Genomic DNA, 12,240 nt, shown 5'->3' on the forward strand with positions numbered 1-12,240 from the left:
TAAATAATGCAATGGTTTTATAGTTGGGGTCGTTACGGACGCGGTGATACCAAATAAATGTAGCTTTTTACTTTTTTTCATAATAAAGTATTTTGTAAAGGGAAAAAGTGGGTTTTTAATTATTATTTAATTGGAACTTTTATTTATTTATTACAAACTTTGTTAAACTTTTTTAACTTTTTTTAGTTCCACTAGGGGACTTTACTATGCGATCTTTTTATCGCCAATCTAAAACTGACAGGCATCTGTTAGGCCATGCCTCTGGCATGACCTAACAAGCACTTACTAAAGGCAGGCCTGGGGGCCCCCAAGTGCTATAGAAACCATCGCCCCCCTCCCTCTAAAACCTCTCAGATGCGACGGTCGCTATTGACCGCCGCATCCGAGGGGTTAAACATGATCGGACACCACTGCTAGTGGTCTCCGATCGATGCCCTAAAGCCCGAGGCTGTTAGCAACAGCACGGGCTTCTGAAGCGCCCCGCCAAATTCGGGAAAACTTCTTTTGAAGTGCCGACTTCAGAAGAACTACCCCAAACGGCTGACGGAAAAAGACTATATGCTGGTCATTAAGGGGTTAATATTTCTCCAAATATACCATAACATGAGGTTTTCTGTGCACAATATCTATGGTCCAGGAAATACTACATCAGTCAGAGTTATTTTAGGCATACCTTCCAACCTTCCCGGATCCGGTGGGACAGTCCGGTTTCTCACCGGGGTCCTGCCGTCCCGGGCGGTCTGCAAAATGTCCCGCTGGGCGCTGCAGCTGTATCAAAACAGCTGATCGCTGCTGACAGGCGCCCTGCATGCCAGACGACTGCAGCAGCGATCAGCTTCAGAAGAAGGTAGGAGTCTTGCGGCGGTGTTCTGACTGGGATCGATGCCGGCCCGGGAGTGGACCAGTCCAGTCACCTGACCTGTCACCTGACCTGACAAGTCTGGTGACTGGACTGGTCCACTCTCGGGCCGGTATCGACACCAGTGAGAACGCCGCTGCAAGACTCCTGCCTTCTTCTGATGGTGAGTGACGTCAAAGCAGAGCGGAGAGTGGCAGCAGCAGACTACCTCTACCGCTCTCTCCTCTGGCGGCATTGTGGCACAAAGTATAAGGGGGTTGTGTGGCACTATGTATAAGGGGGAGGGGGGTTGTGTGGCACCATGTACAAGGGGGGAGGGGGTTGTGTGGCACTATGTACAAGGGGGAAGGGTGGTTGTGTGGCACTATTTATAAGGGGGAGGGGGGTTGTTTGGCACTATGTAAAAGGGGGTAGGGGGGTTGTGTGGCACTATGTAAAAGGGGGTAGGGGGTTGTTGGGCACTATGTACAAGGGGGAAGGGTGGCTGTGTGGCACTATGTTCAAGGGGGAGGGGGTTGTGTGGCGCTATGTACAAAAGGGGGCTGTGTGTGGCACTATCTACAGGGGGGCTGTGTGTGGCGCTATCTACAGGGGGGGCTGTGTGTGGAGCTATCTACAGGGGGCTGTGTGTGGAGCTATCTACAGGGGGGCTGTGTGTGGAGCTATCTACAGGGGGCTGTGTGTGGAGCTATCTACAGGGGGGCTGTGTGTGGAGCTATCTACAGGGGGGCTGTGTGTGGAGCTATCTACAGGGGGGCTGTGTTCGGAGCGATCTACAGAGAGCTGTGTGTGGAGCTATCTACAAGGGGGCTCTGGTGGATGATTTTTCCATTGACCAGTAGTAGAGTTATACAACTGGAAAAAAAAATCCCCATCATGTAACTCTGCTACCTGTCAATTGAAAAGTCATCAACCACAGGGTCTCCCTCTTGACTTTCATTGCTCTCAGCCTCTTGGTTTGTCCTGCAGCTGCTTCCACCATGATGAGCATATGTTATACCCAAGTTAGAAAAAGTAACATAAAGACGATATAACCTGATCCATAATATTGGTGAAATCCATAGTTTTTTTTTGTAATTGTAAGTCTAGAAATCCGCAATGAGAATATGATCTTGTTATTTGAAGAAGGATCTGGCCGTGATATGATGTGTTTATGCTGGATATTGGGCGTGGTTAGGGGCGTGGCTTAAAATGTCTGAATTCAAAAGTTGGGAGATATTCCATTAATACTTGTAGTTTTGATATATGCTTCCAAGAGTCACAGGGATTATCTGAAAATCAACACTCGATTTTATTTTCTCTATTTATTTCAAATAGAACATAGGATCCATCCACACTAGAGAGAAAACAATTATCACCTGCAAATACTAGTAGGCAACAAATGAGTATTCACATGAATGTACATTTACTTATCTGGAAACTAAAGCTGACTGTCAAGCATACTTATTTTGTGGTGCCTGTTAAAATAATAATAAGAAAGGACTGTATAACACAGTAGACAATTACTGTGCAGCTCTTGATACATTCATCACAATGAAACAGACAAAGGCCTGTAACTGTAAGTATGCTACGGCTTCTGAGAGGAACAATTAGTGCCAGAAATGTACAAGAAGAAATTGAAAGCCTATACTTAAGAACTTCTTATTATTTAGGATTGCTCTTTGCATGTCTCTGCTTCCTGATAAACCTTTAAGCACGTGCCCTGGCGTTCCAATATATAGTAGAGTGTTTATGACAGACTGTTGTTAGAGACTCGAGTTTAATGGGTCTTTGTTATACAATCTTAATTTTTCTAAAAGAACCAATGGTTTGGTGACAGTAAAACTGTTTAAGATTATCAACTACAGTTACTACAATTTAGGATACATTAAAGGAATACTCTAGTCAAAGTGATACACTGTGCTATGCGTCATGCTGGGAATGAGGGGGAGGTGCCTGACACATTGATTCTCTCTTTGGTGTTCTTTGGACCAATGTGTCATGGACCATCCCCTTAGGCACTGCAGAAGGCATGAACACAATAATTCACTTTTGCCTATGCTGTTTCTTTAAAATTGCATACATTATGTGTTCATATACTACCCACTGGAAGTCAGTAAAATGACAGCATAAAGGTTTAGTTATATTGTTTTGTAATGATTAAGAAATTATATACTGTCAAATATTTTATGTGGCCTATAAAATCCTTGACCAGTGCCGTAGCTATAGGTTGTCACAGCAGTCACAATTGTGATCATTCCCCGAAACCAGGTCACTTCTATCCAGAGTTACTGTAGTAATGTAGTAATAAACGACATGGGCCCCTGTTACTAAAGTAACAGTATACTTACCCTTCTCGCGGCTGAATGGGGTCGTCCTCGTCACCGGGCGCCAAACTAAGTTCCAGTGCCTTTCAGTGTCTAGACATTATTTGCGCCGCGCACAATGTTGTGACGCTAAATGGCGTCAGTACCCGGGCAGCACCTGGTGATGAAGTGCGAGGAGAGTAAGTATAAGAATACTGTCTACTAGGTCCTGTATCTAAGTATATCATGTTTGATACTGTCTTCTAGGCCGTGTATCTAAGCCTAAAATGTGTGATACTGTCTGCTGGGCTCTGTATCTAAGACTACTGTGTGTGATACTGTCTGCTAAGCCCTGTATCTAAGTCTATATTGTGTCATAGTGTCAGCTGGGTCCTGTATCTAAGCTTATCATGTGTGATATTGTCTGCTGGGCCCAGTATCCAAGTGTAAAGGATCTGCCAGACACAGCTTCTGTGTCGACGCCCGTGGTTAATCAGTCTGCATTTGCTCCTAGGTCTGATAGAGTGACTCGATCTGCTACCACTCAGGCTGGTAGGCTCAGGAGTCGGAGAACCAATCACAGCCTGGCCAGACGGTTCTAGCTCCCGCCCTCGGTCTATTTATACCTTCATTTCCTGCTCTTCCTTTACCTGTGATTCTGTCTGGTTTCCTGGCTCTGCTGTTCCTGCTAGTACTATTGACCTCTGCTTCAAATTGACCCTAGCTTTACTGACTACTCTCCTGCTCTGCGTTTGGTACCTCGTACACTCCTGGTTTGACGCGGCTCATTCACTAATCTTGTTGCTCACGGTGTTGCCGTGGGCAACTGCCCCATTTCCCTTAGCTTCTGTGTACCCTTGTCTGTCATGCACTTATTCAGCGTAGGGACCGTCGCCCAGTTGTACGCCGTCGCCTAGGACGGGCCGTGCAAGTAGGCAGGGACTGAGTGGTGGGTAGATTAGGGTTCACTTGTATGTCTCCTTACCCCGTTATTACACCAAGCTTATCATATGTGATACTATCTGCAGGGATCAGTATCCAAGCCTATCATGTGTGATACTATCTGCTGAGCCGCTGAATCTAATCCTATCCAGTGGTGGAGCTATAAGGGTCATAGTCTTATAGACATGCTGACTCCGATAGAATATATATTTATATATATATATATATATATATATATATATATATATGTATATATATATATATATATATATATATATATATATATATATATATACAGTGAAGGAAATAAGTATTTGATCCCTTGCTGATTTTGTAAGTTTGCCCACTGTCAAAGACATGAACAGTCTAGAATTTTTAGGCTAGGTTAATTTTACCAGTAAGAGATAGATTATATTTAAAAAAAAACAGAAAATCATATAGTCAGAATTATATATATTTATTTGCATTGTGCACAGAGAAATAAGTATTTGATCCCCTACCAACCATTAAGAGTTCAGCCTCCTCCAGACCAGTTACACGCTCCAAATCAACTTGGTGCCTGCATTAAAGACAGCTGTCTTAAATGGTCACCTGTATAAAAGACTCCTGTCCACAGACTCAATTAATCAGTCTGACTCTAACCTCTACAACATGGGCAAGACCAAAGAGCTTTCTAAGGATGTCAGGGACAAGATCATAGACCTGCACAAGGCTGGAATGGTCTACAAAACCATAAGTAAGACGCTGGGTGAGAAGGAGACAACTGTTGGTGCAATAGTAAGAAAATGGAATACATACAAAATGACTGTCAATCGACATCGATCTGGGGCTCCATGCAAAATCTCACCTCGTGGGGTATCCTTGATCCTGAGGAAGGTGAGAGCTCAGCCGAAAACTACACGGGGGGAACTTGTTAATGATCTCAAGGCAGCTGGGACCACAGTCACCAAGAAAACCATTGGTAACACATTACGCCGTAATGAATTAAAATCCTGCAGTGCCCGCGAGGTTCCCCTGCTCAAGAAGGCACATGTACAGGCCCGTCTGAAGTTTGCAAATGAACATCTGGATGATTCTGAGAGTGATTGGGAGAAGGTGCTGTGGTCAGATGAGACTAAAATTAAGCTCTTTGGCATTAACTCAACTCGCCGTGTTTGGAGGAAGAGAAATGCTGCCTATGACCCAAAGAACACCGTCCCCACTGTCAAGAATGGAGGTGGAAACATTATGTTTTGGGGGTGTTTCTCTGCTAAGGGCACAGGACTACTTCACCGCATCAATGGGAGAGTGGATGGAGTCATGTACCGTCAAATTCTGAGTGACAACCTCCTTCCCTCCACCAGGACATTAAAAATGGCTCGTGGCTGGGTCTTCCAGCACGACAATGACCCGAAACATACAGCCAAGGCAACAAAGGAGTGGCTCAAAAAGAAGCACATTAAGGTCATGGAGTGGCCTAGCCAGTCTCCAGACGTTAATCCCATCGAAAATTTATGGAGGGAGCTGAAGATCCGAGTTGCCAAGCGACAGCCTCGAAATCTTAATGATTTACAGATGATCTGCAAAGAGGAGTGGGCCAAAATTCCATCTAACATGTGTGCAAACCTCATCATCAACTACAAAAAACGTCTGACTGCTGTGCTTGCCAACAAGGGTTTTGCCACCAAGTATTAAGTCTTGTTTGCCAAAGGGATCAAATACTTATTTCTCTGTGCACAATGCAAATAAATATATATAATTTTGACAATGTGATTTTCGTTTTGTTTTTTTAATATAATCTATCTCTCACTGGTAAAATCAACCTAGCCTAAAAATTCTAGACTGTTCATGTCTTTGACAGTGGGCAAACTTACAAAATCAGCAAGGGATCAAATACTTATTTCCTTCACTGTATATATTGTGACAGGACCAGGGGAAAAGTGTTTGAAGGAGTGTATATTCCTCCCAGGTTCCCGTTTTATACGTTTTAAAAAGCCAGAGAGATTTTGTAGCAAGGAAGCTGTGTTTCCCTACTCAAGGGCTTTATTTAAAACATGTGAAAGGGGCCTGACTGTTGAAGTAGGGAGAGTTGGGTGCGTTCCTACTCCAGTTACCCACTCAGTGTTTCGGATGGTTGTGGCTAATTACCTTCAACAGCTGAGGTGTGGTTTATAAAGGCCGGGAGTTCACAAGCTGATGGCTCGCTGCTCCTGTTGTGAGCAAAGCAACTGCTGTGGTTTTGTTAGAGACTCTGAGCTCTAGGCTCTGCTCTCTTGAGTTAGCTCTTCTACCTGTAGTTAGTGGCCAGACGACCTAGGATTTTCTTTTGCACCTGTTTATGTTGTTTCTTTAACTGCCTGAATAACAAATAAAGCTGGTTGCGGCCAGTTGCACCACATTTAACTGGAGTGGACTATGTTCTTGTTGTGCCTGAAGTGCCTGTCTATCCCAGTAGATGGCGATCCCACGAGTTAATCCCGTTACAATATCTATAGTTTTTTTGAAGGGGCAAAACATATGTCTTAGGGATTGTGCCCTTGATGTTTAAAATCGTTCGCAACTCCCCTGGCTGCTAGTGCTACATCGATGGGTCACTTAAGAGACAAAGCGATGCAGATAAAAACTGCAGGCAGTTGGCCATGAAGAGAAGTTGGGGCGGGCCCAAGAAGAACTTTTGCATCGGGGACCCATGAGCCTTTACTTACGCCCCATTCTCTGACCACTGGTTTTCTTGATGTTTTCTTGATCTGTTTTTATATTTTTTCCATTAAGCTTTCAGCAGAATGGAATGTATGTTTTTTTATAAGCACTGTTCCTTGTCTGTCTAACACTAATAGCATTAATGAAAACTAAGAACGTATATACTAGCATACTCAAACAACAATACAAATGTCTGTTATTAGATGCTGAAAAATCAGACACAGACAACTCAATGTTTTAAAGGAAATGTAATTTTATGTCATTTGGTCCATTAATAAGCTGGCCCTGCACTCTGCAAATTGGATCGTGTATCAAGTACCTCTTCATTTGATGTTGGCCGTAAAATCCAGCTGTTCGATAAGTTAAGGTGTGACTATCTGTGAGAAGAAGGTGGTAATGGAAATTTTGGAAGATGAACATTAACTTGAAGCTGTAAAGAGTCCCCCAGGTGTTGGCTAATGATTCTGTATTGTGTGTCCACAAAGCATCGTGTATAGAGAGATCCCACATGGGGTGTCCACTTAATCGCTTCTCTGTGTTCGGTCATTGTGATTCTGTCTTCTCACTCTTCAAGGAGCTGCTGGAAGACGAACTCTGATAGCAATCATTTCTACCCCCCGATAGTCAACAACAAAGGCCTTGAAACTCTGGTTAAAATAAAAAAAATATATATATATATATATATAAATAACATGTAAGATCTTTAAACTAAAAAACCTTGGAGTGATAAAAGGCTGCAATGTATTGCCTTGTGCTAAATGGTAATACGATTAGTTTTATGCATAATCTGCAGATACATACTTGTCAACGCACACTTATCATAGGGAGAAGGAAGGCAACATACTTATTGCCTTGGTAAGTATCATAAGTAAGGCAGGGACTCAAAGATTTGATGTGCATGTGTGTGTGTGTATATATATATATATATATATATATATATCCCATTCTAAATGCATAGGCATTAATATGTATTTGGTCCCCCCCTTTGCAGCTACAAGAGCTTCCACTCTTCTGGGAAGGCTTTCTACAAGATTTTATAGTGTGTCTGTGGAAATTTTTGCCAATTCATCCAGCACAGCATTTGTGAGGACAGACACTGATCATGGACGAGAGGGCCTGGCTCGCAATCTCCGTTCTAATTCATCCCAAAGGTGTTCGATGGGGTTGAGGTCAGAGCTTTGTACAGGCCAGTCAAGTTCTTCACACCAAACTCTCACCCAACCATGTCTTTATGGACCTTGCTTTGTACATTAGGGCACAGTCATGCTGGAACAGAAAAGGTCCGAACCCAAATTCTTCCCACAATGTTGGAAGCATGCAATAGTCCAAAATGTCTAGGTATTCTGAAGCATTAAGATTTCCATTCACTAGTACTAAAATGCCTAGTCCAACCCCTGAAAAACAACCCCATAGCATCATTCCCCCTCCACCAAACTCTACGGTTGGCACAATGAAGTCAGGCAGGTAGGTAACAATTTACTGGAATTATCCAAACCCAGATTTATCCATCAGCCTGTCAGATAGAGAAGAGTGATTTGTCACTCCACATAACATGTTTCTACTGCTCCAGAGTCCAGTGGCGGCGTGCTTTACACCACTCCATCTGACGCTTAACATTGTGCTTGGTGATGTAAGGCTTGCATGCAGCTGCTCAGCCATGGAAAACCCATGTCATGAAGCTCCCGGCGCACAGTTTTTCTGCTGATGTTAATGCCAGAGGAGTTTTGCAGCTCTAAAATTGAGTCAGCAGAGCATTGGCAACTTGTATGCACTATGCACCTCAGCACTCGGTGACCCCGTTCTGTAACTTTACGGGGGTTTGCCACTTCATGTAGTTCCTAAATGCTTCCATTCCACTTTCTAATAATATTGCTCACAGTTGATCGTGGAATATCTAGGAGGATAGAGATTTAATGAACTGACTTGCAATGTTGGCATCCTATTATACACTTTAGAACGACCCATTCTTTCACAAATGTTGGTAAAGACAGACTGCATGGCTAGGTGCTTGATTTTCTAAACCTTTGGCAATGGAACTGAATAAAAAAACATGTGAATTCAATGATAAAGAGGTGTGTCCCAACACCTTGTTTTTTATATATATATATATATATATATATATATATATATATATATATATATATATATATATATGTAATGACGGGGTAGGGAGACAGACAGGTGAGCCCTAATCTACCCGCCACTCAGTCCCTGCCTACTTGCAACGACCCATCCTAGGCGACGGGGTACAACTGGGCGACGGTCCCTACGCTCAGTAAGTGCACGACAGACAAACAGACAAGGATACACAGAAGCTAGGGAAATGGGGCAGCTGCCCACGGAGACACCGTGAGCAACGAGAGTCGTGATCGAGCCGAGTCAAACCAGGAGTGCACGAGGTACAAAACGCTGAGCAGGACAGTGGTCAGTAAGCCAAGATCAATAACAAGCAGAGGATCAGTAGTTCAAGCAGCAGCATCAGAGCCAGGAAACAAGCAGAGCAGAATCACAGGCAAAGGAGGAACAGGAAAGGCAGGTATAAATAGACAGTGGGCAGAAACCATGGCATCCAGAAGAGTGGAGGGAGAAGAGGGAAGGTTGTTTACTTACAAATATATGTACTGTACTATATTTAGAGCACTATGTATGTTTTCCTCATCCACAAATGAGACATAAGTAGAGCCATGCTCCAGAAACTTCTTTAATGACCCTGGTAAGTGAGACTAAGGTTTAGGTTGACTCCATTCCCCATGCCAATGGATTATGTGAACTTGGTTAGAACATTACTACCATGTTAGCTTAAATCCAACATAATTCCACAACTAGTCACCAAATGAATGAGACTTTCACTTAGTATGCCTATAGCAGTGCCATCTCTTTGTACGATGGATGCTATTGATGATACTAAATGCAGAAACTGGGATAAAAAGCTGAACCTGAAGAATCATCCTACAGGACTAATCCGATTTTTGTCGTGAATTATTTTTAATAAATGGATCATTGTCCCTGTTGTAGAATGAATTCTTATAATGCTGTACACGTCCTAAAGCTTAGTACATCCCTCAGCAACTGTTCAAGTGTTTGAATTTCTTTCTACTAACTCAGCAATATCAGTTTTTTTAAAATATGTTTTTTCCTTTCCATTATGACAGGAGAATGCAAAACTAAGACATCTGCTTTTTATTTACAGAGGAAGCACTGGAAGATATAAGTGGCAATTATAGAGTATAATTTCAGCTTCTTTTTTTCTAGAAAACTAAATGCACCTTCACTTTTAAACATCATTTGGTTTGAGGTTCAAAATTCTGTGCTGATTAATTTTATAATATATATTTATGAGAGCTGGAGCGCTATTTTTTTTTTTTTTTTTCTGAGCTCTAAATCCCCTGCTTCCCTTCACACAGCCATACAGATAAATGATAAAATTCTGACTGCCAGCAGCTGCCACAATGGGTACTGTATACAGATTTGTTATTAAAGGGGTTGTCCACTAGGACAGGAGATTCTCCCTGCTGCCGTTCTCTGCTCTGGCTAATAAAGTGGGGTTCTCAAGCAGCGGACCCCCTCTATTACATGCATATGCCTTGATAGGGCTTATGGACAGGGCTTGCACTAATGGGAGAACCCCTTTGAGTAAAATGGGAGCTGTGTATGTCCATACGTAGTAAACTTTCACCTTCCCCTAAAGGTCCTGGAAATTGAAATATAAAAATTATTTTGACAGGGTCCCACCACTTGAGAGCACTCCAGTTGGCCTTTGTATTTTAAAATGTCAAAAGTGACTTGCTGTAGATGGTGAATTTAAACATGTTTCCGCCTCTTCTTTATAAAAATCAACTGTACTGTTTATGAAAAAAAAACATTTTCAAGGCCCTTTAATGTTAATATAGTAATAGTACTTAGTAGTGACTAGGAATAACTGGATTGTATGCTTCTAATTTTAGGAAGCCCTGATTATGGCTAGTATGGATCATCCCCACTTGGTCCGCTTGCTTGGAGTGTGCCTGAGTCCTACTATTCAACTGGTCACCCAGCTAATGCCTCATGGATGCCTTCTGGATTATGTACATGAACACAAGGACAACATTGGTTCACAGCTTCTTCTTAACTGGTGTGTTCAGATAGCAAAGGTAAGGAATAACTTTATCTCTTTACGTAAGTAAAAGTTAAGAAAATGTAAAGGCATGAGAGCTATGAAAGCGGTAACGTCACCGGAGCAGAAGCTTTACTCAGTCTTTGTAGAGAACATCTGTTCTCTCCATACATTTCTGAAAAAACAGTATTTTACACTCATTCACCTGTAGGAATAGCAGCCTGTCTGCTGTGTAACACCTATTAGCTCATATGAGGGCTTATTTCCAGTAAAACAAATATTTTTGGAGAGTCTGCTTGCCAACTGCATGGTGCATTATGTAAGCCTAGATTTTTTTTTTCTAAATTGCCCTTAAAAAAAATAGGTTGAAATCAACTCAGAAGTTAAAATGTTCCTAAAGGTACCTACATGAAACATATGGGAGGAGATTTACTATTCAAAATGCACCCGAGTTCTAGTTGAAATTGAGCCAGAATTCTGGCACACATGCCATGTGCCACATTTTCAAACTTTTTTAGACACTTTTTGTGCATTGCTCGACAAGGGGGCGTGACTTGGAGGAAAAGGGGCAATGTTTATATTGCACCACATGGCACCAAAATTTTGGTGCAAAAAGTTTGTCTAAAGCAAGTCAACCAAAAGGTGGCAAAGTTAGACAAAAGAGTTTAAAGATGTGCTAAATTTATCATACAGCATGATTCACTGTAATAACTTTTGTGCATCTGGTCTAGTTCTAAACTTGTAAAACAATATTAATAAATCTGCCCCACTGTATTTCAGTCAATACTTTTGTTAACTTCTCCATTTTTTTTTTGTTATGTTCATTCAAGTCAAATGTCCCAATGCTCTCAATTAGAGACCACTTTAGATTTTTTAGTGGCATCGTAATAGAGCTTGGAGAGATTCTTACTTTGGTCTTAAAATCTGCCATTTGTACCATAATAACATGGCAACTCTAGTAGCGCAATTATGTAATAACTTTAGGCACAGCTGTCTCACCATACAAGTAAATCCTTAGTTAAATAGGGTATATAAATCTTATGATACGTATGTTACTTTATTGCTTGTGCTTCGTCCACACCTGCGTTAGGATTCCATTCATGGGTTCCATTGGAGCTTTCCATCAAGGGAACCCATGAACGGAATCCAAACTTGATTGATTTCAATGGTGATGGATCCGGTGCAGACAGTTTCCGTTTGTCACCGTTTCTTAAGGGTTCCGACGGAATCAATATTCTAGTCAACTGCACTATTGATTCCGTCAAAACAATGGTGACAAACGGAAACCATTTTCACTCAATGGAAATCAAGGGTGATGCAACGGAAACCTATGGTTTCCGTTGGATTCCGTTCATGGGTTCCCCTGACAGAAAGCTATGGCA

General features: G+C 42.2%; 1 protein-coding gene across 2 annotated transcripts in view; it reads left to right on the forward strand.

The window, feature by feature from the left end:
• The window catches only part of ERBB4 (erb-b2 receptor tyrosine kinase 4), a 765,761-nt gene that overhangs the window by 652,825 nt on the left and 100,696 nt on the right, over positions 1 to 12,240 (forward strand). For both annotated transcript variants that reach the window (XM_075829649.1, XM_075829650.1), the window contains exon 20: positions 10,710 to 10,895. In XM_075829649.1, the coding sequence (XP_075685764.1) occupies positions 10,710 to 10,895 (186 nt within the window). The remainder of the gene's footprint in view (positions 1 to 10,709; positions 10,896 to 12,240) is intronic.

Source organism: Rhinoderma darwinii, chromosome 6 (assembly GCF_050947455.1).
Source record: "Rhinoderma darwinii isolate aRhiDar2 chromosome 6, aRhiDar2.hap1, whole genome shotgun sequence".
In the NCBI taxonomy this organism is placed as follows: domain Eukaryota; kingdom Metazoa; phylum Chordata; class Amphibia; order Anura; family Rhinodermatidae; genus Rhinoderma; species Rhinoderma darwinii.